The following is a 16,906-nucleotide window of genomic DNA, read 5'->3' as shown; positions in this document are numbered from 1 at the left end:
GAGACGATGGACTCTGAAAAACAAACAGGGTTCTAGAGGGGAAGGGGGTGGGAGGGTGGGTTAGCCTGGTGGTGGGTATTGAGGAGGGCACATTCTGCATGGAGCACTGGGTGTTATGCACAAACAATGAATCATGGAACACTTCATCTAAAACTAATGATGTAATGTAGGGGATTAACATAAGAATAAAAAAAAAAACAGTATGGTACTGGCATAAAAATAGACACATATATCAATGGAACAGAATAGAGAGCCCAAAAATAAACCCAAGCATATATGGTCAATTAATTTATGACAAAGGAGCCAAAAATATACAATAGGTAAAGGACAGTCTCCTCAATAAATGATGTTGGGAAAATTAGACAGCCATATGCAAAATGAATCTAGACCACTATCTTACACCACACACAGAAATTAATTCAAAATGGACTGAAGACTTGAACATAAGATCTGAAACCATAAAGCTCCTAGAAGTAAACATAGGTGGTATGGCAATGATTTTTTAAAATCTGACTCCAAAAGCAAAAATAAACAAGTGGGACTACATCACACTAAAAAGCTTCTGTACAACATGGGAAACCATCAACAAAATAAAAAGGCAAACTACTGAATGGAAGAAAATATTTGCAAATCATTATATCTGATAAGGAGTTAAAATGCAAAATACATAAAGAATTCATACAATTCAACCAGCAAAAAACCAAACAATACAATTCAAAAATGGGTAGAAGATATGAACAGACATTTCTCCAAAGACACACAGATGCCCAACAGGCACATGAAAAGATGCTCAACATCACTAATCATTAGGGAAATGCAAATCAAAACCACTATGAAATATCACCTCACATCTGTTAGAATGGCTAATATCAAAAAGACAAGAAAAAACAAACGTTGGAGAGGATATGGAGAAAAGGAACCTCTGTGCCCTGTCGGTAGGAGTCTAAACTGGTGCAGCCATTGATGAAAACATTATAAGGTTTCCCAAAAAACTAAAAATTTTGATCATATTTTGACCATATGATCCAGCAACTCCATTTTTTGGGTAACTTATTCAAAGAAAATGAAAACACTAACTTGAAAAGATACATGTACCCTCATGTTCATTGCAGCATTATTTATAAAAGCCCAGATAAGAAAACAACCTAAGTGTCCACTGATGAATGGATAAAGATGATGCTAGATAACACACTGTTCAGCCATAAGAAAGAATGAAATCTTGCCGTTTGTGACAACATAGATGGACTTTGAGGGCACTATGCTAAGTGAAATTAGTCAGACAAAGACAAATGCAGTATGATCTCTCTTATGTGTGGAATCTAAAAAAACAAAAAAACAAAAAAACCCCCAAGCTTATAGATCTAATAGAGAACAGATTAGTGGTTGCAGGGATGGGAGGATGGGTGAAGGCTGTCAAAAAGTAAAATTAAAAAAAAGAAAGTATTCTATGCCAAATACATAAATAAAAGGACCAAAGACAACCCCCCCCCAGAAATATAGGAATATTTGGGTGACTTTTATGACACTAAGTGGCATTACAATACATCAATCAATGATACAAACTATTAAAATCACATAAACACTTCTTAGAATCACTTAGAGTGAGATCTTAAAATTCTCCTATATTATCAAAACCACAAAGAACCACGGAGAGCATGGAGAAAAATAAACAAAATAAAAACCATCTCTAATGACCAAACCACTCAGGAAACAAAAATCACCAAATTCCAAGTTATTTTTGAAGAAAACACAGAGCCTAATGGTTTGAGCAGTAATATAAAAGAAAAATAACTATAAATATACTTCATTCTATACAATTAATATAGCTTTAAAGTGGCAAATAAGGCAATGTGGCCTGTGTGGCTTCAAAAAATGTTGGAAGAATTCATCTACCTGTCATGTATAAACTGTAAGAAAGCTTTACCTTCGGTTCCTCGGCCTTCAGCTGGCAGTGAAACAGACATACTAGCTTTAAGTATGCCAGCCAAATAGTTAATGATCTGTAAACACAGATTTACACAAGTACTGAGAGCTCCTGTTGAAACAGACTAAGATGAAAGTCCTTCTATAAAGAACCCTTTAATGATGATGCTAAAGTTATTCTCTAAATATTTTATCTAAATTTTCATTTTATATTAGATTTTCTTAAAGAGGGCATAGTTTACAGATGTTTTTAAAACAAACTGAAATATTTCATTAGATCAAATTATATTCTAATAGGGCTGTTTTCATGTCCTCATCCAGGTGCCAGGAAACTTTTTATGTAAAAGGACTAAATAGTAAATATTTTAGGTTTTGCAGTTCACATAAGGTCTCTGTCACATATTCATCTTTGATTTTTTTTTAACCCCCAAATCTTTAAAAATATAAACAAACCAACCCCATTCTTGGCTTGCTGGCCATACAAAAATAGTCTACAGGCCAAACCCTCTTAGTGGATGGACCAGAGGAAAGACTTGTTGATCAGATTATAGTGAAATTCCTCACAGCAAATAAGCCTGTATTCCAAATTATTTGTCTGAGTGCTGTTCAAATAAGTCACTCTCTGTAAGCCAAGTATAAGATCCATGCACTTAAAAGAACTTCAGTTTTATTTTAATTTTTTTAAAGATTTTATTTTTAAGTGATCTCTACATCTAATGTGGGACTCGAACCTACAACCCCGAGATCAACAGTCGCATGCTCTACCGAATGAGCCAGCCAGGTGCCCCAAAAGAACTTCAGTTTTAGCATAAAGCAATAATAACCATCAATTCTTACTTCTTTTCAGCTCAATTTTGAAAATAAAATTGATTACAAAACAAAGTTTCTGTAAATTCCACCAAAACAATAGAGGGGTAAAGGTATGCTCATGATACTGTTTTATCACCCCAACAGATCTCTAATTCAACACCACAGGTAATGTCCATAAACTTTACATGATAATTTAATTAACAGATTCAGAAATAGGAAGATTCAGAAGATGTGATTTCTAACTGTAACAATATCACAATTAGTTGTGTAAACCTGGAAAGTCAACTGTTTCCATTTGCTCCCCATATTCTAAGTAGAGGGGGGTAAAAGCAGACAAAATTTATGGTGATGGACTTAAAGTTCTATGACTATTATCAATTCATTACTTCTTGGTCAGTGATACACCAGAAGTAAAATTCTTTTATAACATATCAACAGTGTTTTAAAAATGTAACATAAAAACAAGAAATCACAGGCGCCTGGGTGGCTCAGTCAGTTAAGCGTCTACCTTTGGGTCTCATCATGATCCCAGGGTCCTGGGATCGAGCCCCGCCATCAGGCTCCCTGCTCGGCTGAGAGCCTGCTTCTCCCTCTCCTCCCTGCTTGTGCTCTCTCTCGCTATCTCTGCTCTCTCTCTCTCCCAAATAAATAAATAAAATCTTAAAAAAAAAAACAAACCCAAAAATCACATGAAAACGAGCAGTCAAAGCAAAACACTTAAGTACTCATAATATATTAATAATAGCTATCTTGAACACTTCCAGTGTATGCCACTGTTATAAGTGTTTTACAAACATTATCTCCTATAATCTACATGATAATCCTAAAAGGTAAATAGTATAATCTGAAAGATTAAGCAATTTGCTAAAGAAGGGTCAGGATTAGAATCCAGCAATGCTCCTAAACACTACAGACATTGCCATTGTACTTGGAGCAGCTTCTAGTCTTCACTTGAGATAAACAGGGATGACAAAAGGTAAAATTAAGCTGTACTCTGCCTCCCTTTTCTTCCAGGTTCCTCTCCTGTTGTGGTGGAAGGCTGAGACACTGTGCTCTTCTTGCTTTGCACAGATTTGTGTGCCTGATACCTGCTTTCTGTGTAGAGCTTTGATTCACATCTCCACAGCTATATTGGATACATTATGGCCTACAGCATCATGATAATCAGAATAGAAAGAATTCTAGCCTTCCATATTCCTTCTTTATCCAAGTGAGATACCAACATTGTGAAGTTGACATTTTTTATTTGGCCTGACATTTACTGCATATTAGGTGTTGCCACTATTAAAAATATATCATGTGTAGTGTTTTGAGACTCCAGTGACATACTGGTATTTTATATTGGTCAGTCAGTGACCTATTATGTAAAGGGCCAGATAGTAAATAATTTAGGCTTTGTGAGCTATATGGTCTCTGTTGTAAATACTCAACTCTCCCCTTGTAGTCCTTTCAGATAAAATAACTTACCTATTTTATCTGAAAGCTCTGGTGACAAGAGCCATGAGGGGTCTTCACTGGAACTACTTTTGGGCTCATACCTGCTATGTGGCCTTCCACAGGTTATCTGGATGACCCAGGCAGGGTGGGGGCTTTTGGTTTGCTCCCCATCTCACAAAGAGCATCTCCTCCCTTGCCTCAGCTGGCAAGAACAGGGAGAGGCTGTTAATCAGCTGCAGCATCTGCACCCCGTGGTTCTAAGTAAACATGTACGCAGGCTGTTAAGACTAAATCCCTCTAATATGTCAAGGAGTACCTGTACAGTGGAAAGTTAGACAAACTCAATTTTGAATCCCAGTTCAGCTGTGTAACCTGGGGCTCAAAACCCTCTTCTGTAAAAGAGTGAACATGCTATATAATAAAGCAGAACCTCCAAGCAACATGCATAACACACGATGTTCCCATCCCATCTGTTGGCCAAAGCTCTACCTTTGAATATCATCATTCAGTAATCCACATTAAAAAACAGAATTTATCCTTTATCATTTCCTTCACTCACTCAGACTGACTAGACATGAACTGAAAACCACTGAGTTTAATTAAATAAAGATGTATCATAGCCAATAAATGCTAATCCCAATGGTTATTAACAGTTCCTATGCTCCAGTAGGTCAAAGTTACACTAAAGTAACAGTTTTTAATCAATAAATACAGTATATATTCTACAGTTCAACTGCCTTTAAATTAGGATGCCAATTTTTAACCTATCTACCAGACAGGTAAAGATTAAAGTGAATAATCCTTAGTGTTAGTAATGGTGCTAGGTAAACAAGTACTCTCACATACTGATGGTAGGAATGTAAAATGGCACAACTTTCCTAAAAGACTATTTGGTAATATATAGAAAGACCCTAAAGATACATACTTTTGATCCAGCCATTCAACTTACAGGAATTTATCCCGAAGATAATATTGGGCAAGTGGAAAATTAAATTATGGCATAACTATACATATTATTCAGTCACTAAAAGGGAGGAAACCATATCTATTATCATGGAAAAAAAAAAACCCAACCCTGATGAATTAAAAAAAAAAAATCTGATTTCAAAATAGTATATAAGGTATGAGCCTATTTGTTTAAAAAACAAATACAGGGACACCTGGGTGGCTTAGTCAGTTAAGCGTCTGCCTTCGGCTCACGTCATGATCCCAGGGTCCTGGGATCGAGTCCCACATCAGGCTCCTTGCTGAGAGCTTCTCCCTCTGCCTGCCTCTCCCCCTGCTTTTGCTCACTCTCTCTCTCTCTCTGACAAATAAATAAATTTAAAATCTTAAAAAAAAAAAGCCCAGACCTTTAAAAAAAAAAAAAAACAAATAAACAGAGACACATAGAAAAAATGAACACTGGTATCTCTAGGTGGTGGGATCATGTGTTTTCATTGTCTTATCTTCATAATATTTTCTCTCACTCTGACAAGAAACATGTATTACTTCACAATTTAAAATAGTGACTTCCAATTTTGAGAGGAAAGTGCTTTAAGACATAATTTCTTTTAGTTCTTTTAATCCCAGTAAGTATGAAAGAATCTCAGCTAACAGATCAGGAGGTTGTAATTCACCCACAATCCCACAGCTTCAAACGGTAGGAAGGGCTGACTCCCAGACTTGGTGCCTGTAGGTAAGGATCCCACCACACCTGAGCTGCCCTGGCCTTTCCACTAGTTTTTTAGCTACTGCAACATGCTCCCTTAGGCGGCAGCCACAGTGTTCTCCCCATCTTACTTAGCAAAATTTTACTCAGATACCACCTTTTCTGCAAAATCTTATGTGACCTATTTAGCAATTATTTCATACTGACACATTTGATTTTACTACTTTGAGTCTTTTCCCACAGGAGTTTATAAGCTCCTAGAGGGCAGGGACGGAGTCCTATTTACTTTTGGTTTCCACAGATGATTCAGCAAAGCATTTTATGCACAGCATGTTCTAATAAATTTTTGATGAACAAATGAATAAAGAGATAATCTGTGAGGTCCTTCTAACAGCTACTCCCTGATTTTATAAGTAAAAGAAGGCCCAAAAAGATTGGTTCATGGTCACTCACTTACTGAGTCCTTTCTTTTTCCTAACTCAAGTTGTGCCCTTGTTCACTCATGCTCAAGCTCTCTCTCAGCACTGGAAGAAATATATGAACTCCTCTTAACACCACTTAAATCTATACTCAGACTATAACTCTAGCTGGAATAACAATGATACTTTAAGTAAAAGCTCGTCATCATTCATTCAGCATTTATTTACTGAGCCCCTATTATGCACCAAGCATCATACTCCATTAGCCAGAAAACTCTATTAACTGGCATCTGTGCTTATTGGTAAAATTGATGTCCATAATACCCTAAAGGGTCCACAAACCAGCACACAAATCTGGTCTGCTGCCTATTTTTGTAAATAAAGTTTTGTTAAACAATGCCATACCCATTCATCTATGTACTGTCTATGGCTGTTTGGGGGCTACAATGGAGAGTTGAGTATTTACAACAGAGACCATAAAGCTCACAAAGCCTAAATTATTTACTATCTGGCCCTTTACATAATAGGTCACTGACTGACCAATATAAAATACCAATATGTCACTGGAGTCTCAAAACACTACACATGATATATTTTTAATAGTGGCAACACCTAACATGCAGTAAATAATTTTGTTATTCTTTGAAAATTACCAATCCCATATCAACCATATTCTTTGAAAATTACCAATCCAATATCAACCAATCCAATATCAACCACCAATAGCTGTGTGACCTTGGAAAACTCACATCCATATCCCATATGTGGTAACATTCCACTCCTTGTAGCATATTCCCATAACCAATCATTTCAGAAAACAGCATTAACATACTTCAACTGATAAAAACTAGTGTTTTCCAGAAGTCATGAAACCTTGATAATCTTTAATCCCAGCTAGCTCCTCACAAGGTAACAGTTTCAGAGTGAACAGTCTCATTATTTTCAAAGTCCGTCCTCACATAGAAGTTAATTCTGTGAACAGATCTCTAGTTCCACTATATATCTAGTTTTGCTATGTATCTTGAGGTTTCCTACCAATAATTCAAGCATAAATAGAAGCTAGTTTTATTCCTGAATAAGAAAGACTGTTTCAAACATACTTCCTGAAGATGCTCAGCATTTTGTGGGGCTTTGCTGGCTGTACATAATCCTGGACTAGTGCCTTCAAGGAAAAATATAGACTCTAGATTTCTTCCCTGGGTAGAATCAAAGAGCCCACATCTACAAGGAAATACTTTCTTTATTTCAGTCCAACTGCAATATGTCCTCAAAATACCTCTTTAAAAATATTTTATAACCCACAAGCTTTAGAATTTAAACAAATTAAAGAATGTGGGATCAGACAAGACTTCAGAGATCACTAAATCCAAATATCTTAACTTACAGATGAGAAAGATGAGGCTTACATGATTTACCAAAGGGCCAACTAGTTTTCATTAATTTATATTGGCCTCAAATCAGAAAGTTATACTGACGTTCTGTTTATAAGCCAGGCAGTGTGCTGGGGGCCAAGATTATATATGAGTCTTAGTAAATAATGAATTCATTTAATCTAAATCAGTGAGATTTTTTGCAATGAAACAGACACATCAGGAGAATCAGATAAAATTCCTTAATATAAACTGTTAAAAACCTTACTTTTCCTACAAAGAGAACTCTTTTCCTTTAGGGAGGCAGTTCAGTGTATACGTTAAGTATACTGGCTCTGGAGGTAGGCTACGCATTTTAGACTCCTGATGTTGACTCTTTCTGGCTGTATAACCCTACAGCAATTTACTTAAAAGCTCCGTGTTTGTTTCCTAATCTTTAAGGGGATAATCAAATTCTGTAAACAATCCTTTCATGGCTGGTACATGTACGTGCGCTATAAATGTTAGGCACTATTATTTTCCTTAGGGAGTTTTCTTAACAAAACAGAAGAAAGTAACCAAGATATGGAGAAAGTGCCCTTTAAAAAGCAGCTATTAAAATATAATTACAATCACTGTAGTAAAAGTTGATTAAATATAAAAGGTAGAGAGGAAAAAATAGTCCTTCCAAGGGCAATTTATAAGTTAAATCCTACTTAAAATACGTGCACGAGTTTTACCTTTAATATTAAAAACAAACTTTACTGAAGTCCATTCTCAAAATCTTTCAAGAAAGAAAATGGTTAAGCACTAATGTCACAGTGTTTCTCGATTTCACTATGGGTCAGTCCTAGGTAGATTAAATGACTGCTTAAACACGACTGCCATGGCCACAGTGGTGTGCCTCAATAAGCTGCATCCTAGAATCCAACAAATATTTGGATTTTACTTTAAAATAATTACTAGTATTTTTACTCAAAGATAGCCTTTTTAAAAAGTTACGCAGTAAGAAGAATACGTGGCACTCTCTCCCTTGCAAGGGACTATATCAAGTTGGAAAGCCAAGCCAGAGTGACAGAACAGAGGATCTTAATAGCTGTGTGACCTTGGAAAACTCACTGAACAGGTCTCTAAAATTCATTATCTCATCTATAAATTGATGCTAACATCTACCTCTCAGATTTGGAGGTGGTGAAAGAAGGAGGGCAGCAGAGGAGATAAACTAGGATTTATATGAAAATGCTTTGAGAATGGCTCATACACATGTATACATTACTGGTCCTCATCCTCTTCTCCCATAGGCAGTGGGAGGGGAGGCCATATAGCAAGCTAAGGTTAAACTGCAATCTGTGTTGGGGTACATAAGCAAGCCTTGGTCATTGTTCCTATTTTAGGTTGTTTCTGGAAATGTAAAACCTTATTACAGTCCCAGATTTTGTTTTTTAAATACAGGACTCCAGAGATCACCATAATTCATGAAGACACATTAAGGCCAAGCATCCTCCTGCTTAGCACCCTCAAACTCATAACAAAGTTTTTTTTGAGTTATACCTATTTATATATTTCTTCCCTCCACCAGCACAGACTGAATGCTGCCATAACGTGTGATGGTAAAATGTCTTTAAGAAATCTTTAGAGATATTTTAAAAAATTAATCCTATTTATGTAATCATTATAAAAATCTGTTCTTCCAAAGCTGAAAAGAACTTTGATGAAAATCCCAGTAGTACTCAAAGAAAAATTTTAAATTTCAAGCTTGTATCACTTGATACTAGATGGAGCCTTACAAACTATTAAGCTCATAAAGGAGGAAACTTAATCTATTCTAAGTATGGAAGGATAGAAGTGTCTGGGGCCTCTAAGTACACTCAGTCACATACATTGATCCAGTGTCAAAAGCAGGGTCAAAAAAGGGTTAAAAAAAAAAAAAAAGCATGGTGCAACCTCAGCACATCAGGGACATCAAAAATGAACAAAACTGTCACTTTTGTTTCACTACAAACAGAACCATCTAAGTAATATCTAATGCATAGAAATAACTGGGAGGAACTTATAAATGAAAACAAAGTTCAGGAATCTTAACCTTATAATGGCAGTATTTGAAGTTTTTTTTAGAGTCATTAAAAAATAATCCGCTTCAATGAGGTCACATTAAGTCCATTTTAGTTTAGCAATTAAGAGTAATTTGTTTAAATTAGTAAACTTAAAACATTTTCTGGGATTTTTTTTTTTTTTTTTTTGCATTTGGATCCTAATCCATCTCTGCCCTATAAATATCACTTATGTGGACACTAATTCAATTTTCAAAAAGAGAATTCTAATAAAACATTTTCTAATTCAGTTAAGAGAAATCACAAAAAGTCACCGTGCTGTTATCACTTTACAAGTATTATCTCATCAGTCCTCCCCATAACTCTAGGAAGGAGGCATTATTATTTCTATAATATCCACTGTGAAGATGAAGAAACTAAGGTTTATAGATATCGAGGAACCTGTTTAAGATTACAGGGCCGTGACTGAACCCAGGTTAATATGCAGTAGGGACTTTCAGTCACATTAAAAATGAGGTAAAAACTAATTTTTCAATGAGCTCCATGTAATAAAGAACATCAAGAATCCTATATATACTAGATTGGCAGCAATTTATAAAAATAGGTAATTCTTCTCTATCTAAACATTTTTATTAAAAGCAGACCCTGTCATGTAGCATTGGACTTCTTTGTTTCCTTTTCCTGTTTTTACATGTACATAAAAATAGTCTTGAGACACCAATACCAAAGTTTTAAAATTTAACCTTCATTTTATAAGCAAACGTCAATATCTCGCATTTAAAGAATATGAAAGAAATGTCTTCTGTAAATGACTCAGGAGCTAAGCCTGCAAAAATGTGAATCTGTGATTTATTCTCCCTCCATGTCCAATACGCCCACCCTCAGAATCAGTAAAGAAACATACCTAACTTCCAGAGAGCAGAGGAGCTACAGAACAGAATTGAGACATTAGACCATTTCTCCTTATTACAATCATTTGGCTGAAGGGACTGGACTAGTAAGGTGTTCTACTGTCCTTTACAAATTTCAGAATTATAAGTGACAGTTAAAAAGGCATTTGCAACACGAGTCCATTGTACCCGAAAAAGCTGAATCAAATAAGAACATTTGTCACGATTACCCGGTCTCAATTTCTAGCTTCTCTGTCAATTACACAAAGAATCAGCTATTAAATATTAATGGCATGCCATTTGCACTGGAGCTCTTGCAAAGAGCCTCCTGCTAGCAATTTTTGTTATGAAAGAAAAACCGTCCTTTTTTTCTAGGTAAACCTCAAGCCTCTAGAATCCCTCAGATGGGCTACCGCATTTTGTCCTACCCATGGGAGGCTGTCAGGGCCACCTCCACATCCTGGGGAGAAAGGGCTCTGGGGAAGGCGGGTCCCCACAGGTATCGGGGCCGGGGTCCCCGTTCCCCTTCTCCCCCAGCTGTCAGCGACAGGTCCGGCGGCGGGGCGGGGCCAGGCCCGACTGTCCGCACAAAGCGAGCGGGCGGGCGGGCGGACCCTGACCGGGACCGGGGTGGGGGCCGAGCGGGGCGGAGCGAGGCAGGGGACACTTACCCAGCAGCAGTACGTTCTTCCCCGCGGGGAGCTTGGAGCGCGAGCGGGTGGAGACCTCGCTGAGGATGCAGGACCTAGCGGGGAGCAAAGGCGCACGCTGAGGCGGGGGACCGGGGCCCCCCGCGGGAGGGACCGACCCGGCCTCGGCGCGCTTGGGCGGGGGCTGCCGAGAACGTAGTGGCCTCGGCAAGGGATGCCGAGGTGTCCGCAGGGCCGGGAGTGTCAGCGGGGACCCAGGGAAGGGTGGGGTCGTTACCAAAGGTTCTGCCCGTCCTCGTCGTCTCCCGCCGCGGCGCCGCCGTTGCCCGATGTTAGCTCGTTAGCCAAGGGGCCCCCTGTGTAAGTCGAGGCTAATCCCGGCGGAGAGGAACCGAAGGAGCCAACTCGCCCCACAGCCGCCATCTTGGTCGGGAATCACACCACTCCCGGCAAAGCTGAATGAGCGAGGCGGCGACGGCGGCGGCGACGGCGGCGGCGGCGGGAACCCGGATATGGAGCATTCGGCACACGGGAGCGGGGCGTGGTCTGCGGGGGCGGAGCCGCGGGCTCTGAGGGGACTGACGGAATGAGGGAGGACGCACCGCGCGTGCGCTGCTGTCCGTCGACCGCGCGTAAGGAATGCGCGTGCGCGGGCAGCCCCGCAGGCGGTTGTGCTGTGTTCCCCGTTCTACAGGACTCAGTTTGAGAAGTCTCTTGCTTCCTCCACCCGCAGCCTTGGGCTGCAGCAGAGCGGGTTGGGGTGTGTCAGGTGAGCAGTGCTCCCTCCCACTCTTCATTCGGGTCTACAAACCCCGCAATCGGCGTGGAATTCCTGCACTCTCATTGCCGTCCCACCCCGCACCCCCATTCAGGCTGAGCGGCGGCGGTCCCCCGCCTACACCGGCACTTCACCCGCGCCAAGATGGAAATGGGCCGCCCCGCTGCAAAAGAGGCTTTGTGCAGTTCGAGTCCGGAGTGTTACTGGGGTCCCGGGATTTCTGGGCTCTCTACTTTGCATTCTCACGTGGCGCCGTGTTCCTCAGTCTTGGCCCCACATCTGAAGCAGGTTCCCCCGGACCCTAAGTAGCTGCGTGACAGAAAAAGTATTGACGGGGCTTTCTTTAATAATAGCCTCTGTGTTTTCGTATGAGATGCCCCGCGTGAGATTTGACAAGACCCACTAGGTGAGTCATCCGATATACATCCGTTTATTCAGCACTTAGGCAGGCACAGTTGGCACTGGGCATACACAAATGGAAAAGAACCTAAAGTAGCCCTAAAATAACTCTTTTTCTATCAAAACTTGACTGGTTAAATTGATTTGAATGTCTGAGCCCCACCTCCAGAAAGAGTTGATGGTTTTTGTTTTTGTTTTTGTTTTTAGATTTTATTTATTTGACAGAGAGAGCACAAGCAGGAGAAACAGCAGAGGGAGAGGGAGAAGCAGGCTCCCCATTGAGCAGGGAGCCCGATGCGGGGCTGGATCCCAGGACCCTAGGATCATGACCTGAGCTGAAGGCAGACGCTTGACCGGCTGAGCCACCCAGGCAACCCAAGAGTTGATGGTTTTAAGGCTTGTCCTAGTGCATCTTGTCAGAGCCTTTGCTTAAAATAGTGTGTCCCTTTGTACATTATTGCTGTCGTATTTGAAGATCACTAATCTAATATGTGATCTGATCATTGTTGTTAGGCTAGTGAGAAAATCCATAGCTAAAGACTGTTTTTTTACAGGTTAACAGTGCAGGTAGAAGCCTAGAAGGCTTTGGAGGCTGGCAAATCTGAGTTGAGATTCAGCTCTGTCAGCAACCATAGACCATTTCCTTAACCTCTCCCGAGTCTCAGTTTCCTTATCTGTAAGATGGGGATAAAAGGACCCAGAATTTTTATGGAGATTACATGGGATGATTCTTGTAAAATGGCTTAGAACAGTGACTGACAAATCTTGAGTGCTTGATACACGTTTATTTTTAATGACTAATGTTTTCATTTACCGTTCAAACCATTCATATCTGACCAACCCCTAGAATTGATAGGCCTAATGAACTCCGCAGCTAAAACTCTTCATTTTTTGTTAGTTTGTTTATATGGTTAGGAAGGGAACCAGAACCCAGTCTTGGGATCCCAGGCTTTCTTTGGTGACACGCGGGATAGGGACTTCTGGGGGAACCTGGGTATTTAAGTCACTGGTATAAAGGAGAGCTGTTTACTGCCCTGGGCCCCCCTCTGAGAGTTGATTCACTCTGTACTTTACTCCCTCAGTCATCTTTTCTTGTCAGAGCATTGTTTTCCCCAATTTTGTTTGTATGCAGAGTTGTTAGTTCCATTATTATATTTACTTAACCTGGGAAGTATTAACTTTATAATGGTGTCAGGCTTCTAATGCCCCATGACTTTTAGATGTCCAGCTACCCACTTATACCGAGGTCAAAGTTGTATTACTTGTGGTTTTATAATATTCCCTATCCAGCATTGTTCTATTAAGATGGCTGACAAAAGTGGTTATTTATGATACCTACTAAGTGTCAGGCACACTATATGTTATGGTTTGTAATCCTCATACTTTGTAAAGAATCAGCGAAATTAAGTAATTTACCCCACAGGTTGAAAGTAGATAATTGAGATTTTGACCTCTAACCTGTCAAAGGGCCTAGGTCAAATGACATTAGAATAAATGTCCTGGCAACTTTTGATACTGTTATGGTAAATATCTTCTATAGAAATCTCTACATAACAAAAATAGAGAACATTTGTAGTATGAGGAAATCTATAAAAGGAAAGATTCCAGCAATCCCTTGGAATTTTTGTTATATAAATGCTACTTACAATTGAGCTATTTCCTATACTATGATTACTTTTCTTTCTTCCCCAACTTTTTGTTACATCCAAAATTAACAACTGTCTTGGTTTTTCATTTGCTTAGATTTCTATGCCCTTAATTTTCATTCAGTCTCAAATTCTTGTCCCAGTTGTTTAAAACCTCTCATTAGGTATTTGAACAATTTCATCTTAAACACATCTTTAAGAACTTTCTTTCTGCTTCAATTTGAATTGGTTCTTCTGTGTGCCTAATACAGAACTGTCATCATGGGATCTTCTCTCACCATTGTTCTGGGGGATTTCCTTTGCCTCATTCCTGTGCCTTCTCTTATTTTAGTGGAGAACTTCCTCAAATAGTTTTGTGAAAAAGGGTGTATGGTTACATTTTTGGAGATATCCAGCCAGGGTCTAGCTAGGGAAAAAATGGCATTCTTGAGGCAGTGCGAGATGAAAGCTCAACAACTATTTACAAAGGTGTGAACAGTATTGAGATGGGGCTAGGAAGACCAGGAAGATTTAGACCTGAAGGGGAAAGAGGAAGGAGTGTTTACTAGAATCCAGAAAGAGTTGCAGTTGTAGGAAAGAATTTCTCAATAAGGTCTGTGACTTCAGTAAAGGAACACAGCACTGACTTCTCTCTTTCTGCCCCCGGTATCTTGCCAGTGTCTCATGTTGGCCAAACCCAACCAGAAGCTGGAGGACAAGAGAATTCAAGTGAAGCAGTCCATGCAGGTCTACCTCCCAGAGCACAAAGAAGGATAGAGAAGAGTGGAAAGTAGATCTGGAGGGGCAAACGGAAGATATCCAGCACACATTACATGTTTGAAAATACATTTAGTCTATACTCAGTGATAGTTTGGCTGAGTATAGAGTTCTTATGTTGCAGATTATCTTCCCTTAGGTTTTTTGTTTGTTTGTTTGTTTTTAATTTTTATTTATGAGAGAGAGAGAGCACAAGCAGGAGGAGTGGGAGAGGAAGAAGCAGACTCTCCGCTGAGCAGGGAGCCCGATGTGGGGCTCGATCCCAGGACCCTGAGATCATGACCCGAGCCAAAGGCAGACACTTAACTGTCTGAGCCACCCAGGCGCCTCTTCCCTTAGGTTTTTACCTTGACCCCTTGTCTGCTGGATTCTAATATTGCCACTGAGAAATTCAAAGACATTATGATTCCTAATCTTTTGTTATATGTTCTTCTTTTCCCCTCTTTGGAGGCCTCTAGAACTTCCACAGATTTTCACTAACACATTTACCCCTCCCCCCGTCTGTAGTTTCATACCAATTTTCCTCCCAATTATCACAGAAGAATAATCTATACTCTTAAACTAAAGCAATCTTTCCACTTACACATTAGATTCCATCTCTTCTCCTCAACTCTAGGACATTGCTCCAACAATTCTCCCCCCTTTCTTTATATAATCATTTATTGATCTCCACTAGATCATTTCCCTTGCATACCAACATGCTATTCTCCCATTAAAAAAAAAAAAAAGAAATCTCTCTTAATCCTACTTCTTCACCAGCTACTGCTACATTTCTTTCCTCTCTTTGATAGCAAAACTCTTTTTTTTTTTTTAAAGATTTTATTTATTTATTTTGACAGAGAGAGACACAGTAAGAGAGGGAACACAAGCGGGGGGAGTGGGAGAGGGAGAAGCAGGCTCCCCGCTGAGCAGGGAACCCGATGCGGGGCTTGATCCCAGGACCCCGGGATCATGTACTGAGCCGAAGGCAGACGCTTAACAACTGAGCCACCCAGGTGCCCCATACAGCAAAACTCTAAAATAGTTGTCTTTATTTGGTGTCTTCAATTCCTCCTTCCCCTTACCCTTATAACCCACTTCAATCACTTTTACCCCTCTGACTCCACAGAGACTGCTTTTATACCTGTGATCAATAACCTCCTTTTTGCTAAATCCAGTGGTAAATTCTCCATCCTTGTCTTTCTTAACCCATCAGCAGCACATGGTACTCCTTATGGATATGTGTCTTCACATGGCTTCCAGGTCAGCATGTTCTCCTGGTTCTTTCCCTGCCTCACTAGCTGCTCCTTCTCAGTCTTCACCATTTCCTCATTTTCCTGACCACTTAATGCTAAAGGACTGCAGGGCTAGGTCTTTGTTCCTCTTCTCCATCTATACTCCCTTGGTGATCTCATCCAGTCTCATTACTTTAAATCTCAAATGTATGATAAAAACTCCCAGATTTATCTCTCTAGCCCAGAGCTCCATGTGGAACTCCATATTAATATATCCAACTGCTTATTCCACATCTCCACTTGGATATCTAATAGCACGTTTCACACTCAACGTGTTCCAAGCTGATATTCTGACCTTCCCAAGAAAAGGCTCCTCAACCCCAAGACCTTCCCACTGGGTAGCAACTCCTTTTTGCCTGAGTCATTCTTGACTTCTCTATTTTTCTCACACCCCACATTGAATCCATTAGGAATCCTGTAGTCTCTACCTTCCAAATATACCCACAGTCCAACTTCTTATCACTCATCCACTGATGCCACCTTGGGCTAAGCTATCGTCTTTGCCTAAATTACTTTAAAAAGCTCTTCCTCATGGCATCTAGAGGGATCCTTTAAAAATATAAGCCAGATTGGGGTGCCTGGGTGGCTCAATCATTAAGCGTCTGCCTTCGGCTCAGGTCATGATCCCAGGATCCTGGGATCTAGCCCCACATCGGGCTCCTTGCTCAGAGGGAAGCCTGCTTCTCCCTCTCCCAATCCCCCTGCTTGTGTTCCCTCTCTCGCTGTCTCTCTGTCAAAAAATAAATAAAATCTTTAAAATATATATATATATATAAGCCAGATCAATACTTAGGGGCACCTGGATGGCTCAGTTGGTTAAGCATCTGCCTGGGATTGAGCCCCACATTGCGCTCCCTGCTCAGCAGGGAATCT

General features: G+C 40.0%; 1 protein-coding gene across 1 annotated transcript in view; it reads right to left on the bottom strand.

The window, feature by feature from the left end:
- Positions 1-11,705, bottom strand: part of DYNC1LI1 (dynein cytoplasmic 1 light intermediate chain 1) — a 40,218-nt gene extending 28,513 nt beyond the window's left edge. The window contains exons 1-2 of the mRNA XM_006740994.3: positions 11,458-11,705; positions 11,202-11,275 (exon numbers count right to left, since the gene is read on the bottom strand). Coding sequence (XP_006741057.1) covers positions 11,202-11,275; positions 11,458-11,603 — 220 coding nt within the window. The 5' untranslated portion in view covers positions 11,604-11,705. The remainder of the gene's footprint in view (positions 1-11,201; positions 11,276-11,457) is intronic.
- Positions 11,706-16,906: the final 5,201 nt, after the last annotated feature.

The sequence above is a fragment of the Leptonychotes weddellii genome, chromosome 1, assembly GCF_054177405.1.
Source record: "Leptonychotes weddellii isolate Sample4059 chromosome 1, ASM5417740v2, whole genome shotgun sequence".
Lineage (NCBI taxonomy): Eukaryota > Metazoa > Chordata > Mammalia > Carnivora > Phocidae > Leptonychotes > Leptonychotes weddellii.
This window is presented reverse-complemented; position numbering and strand designations above follow the sequence as displayed.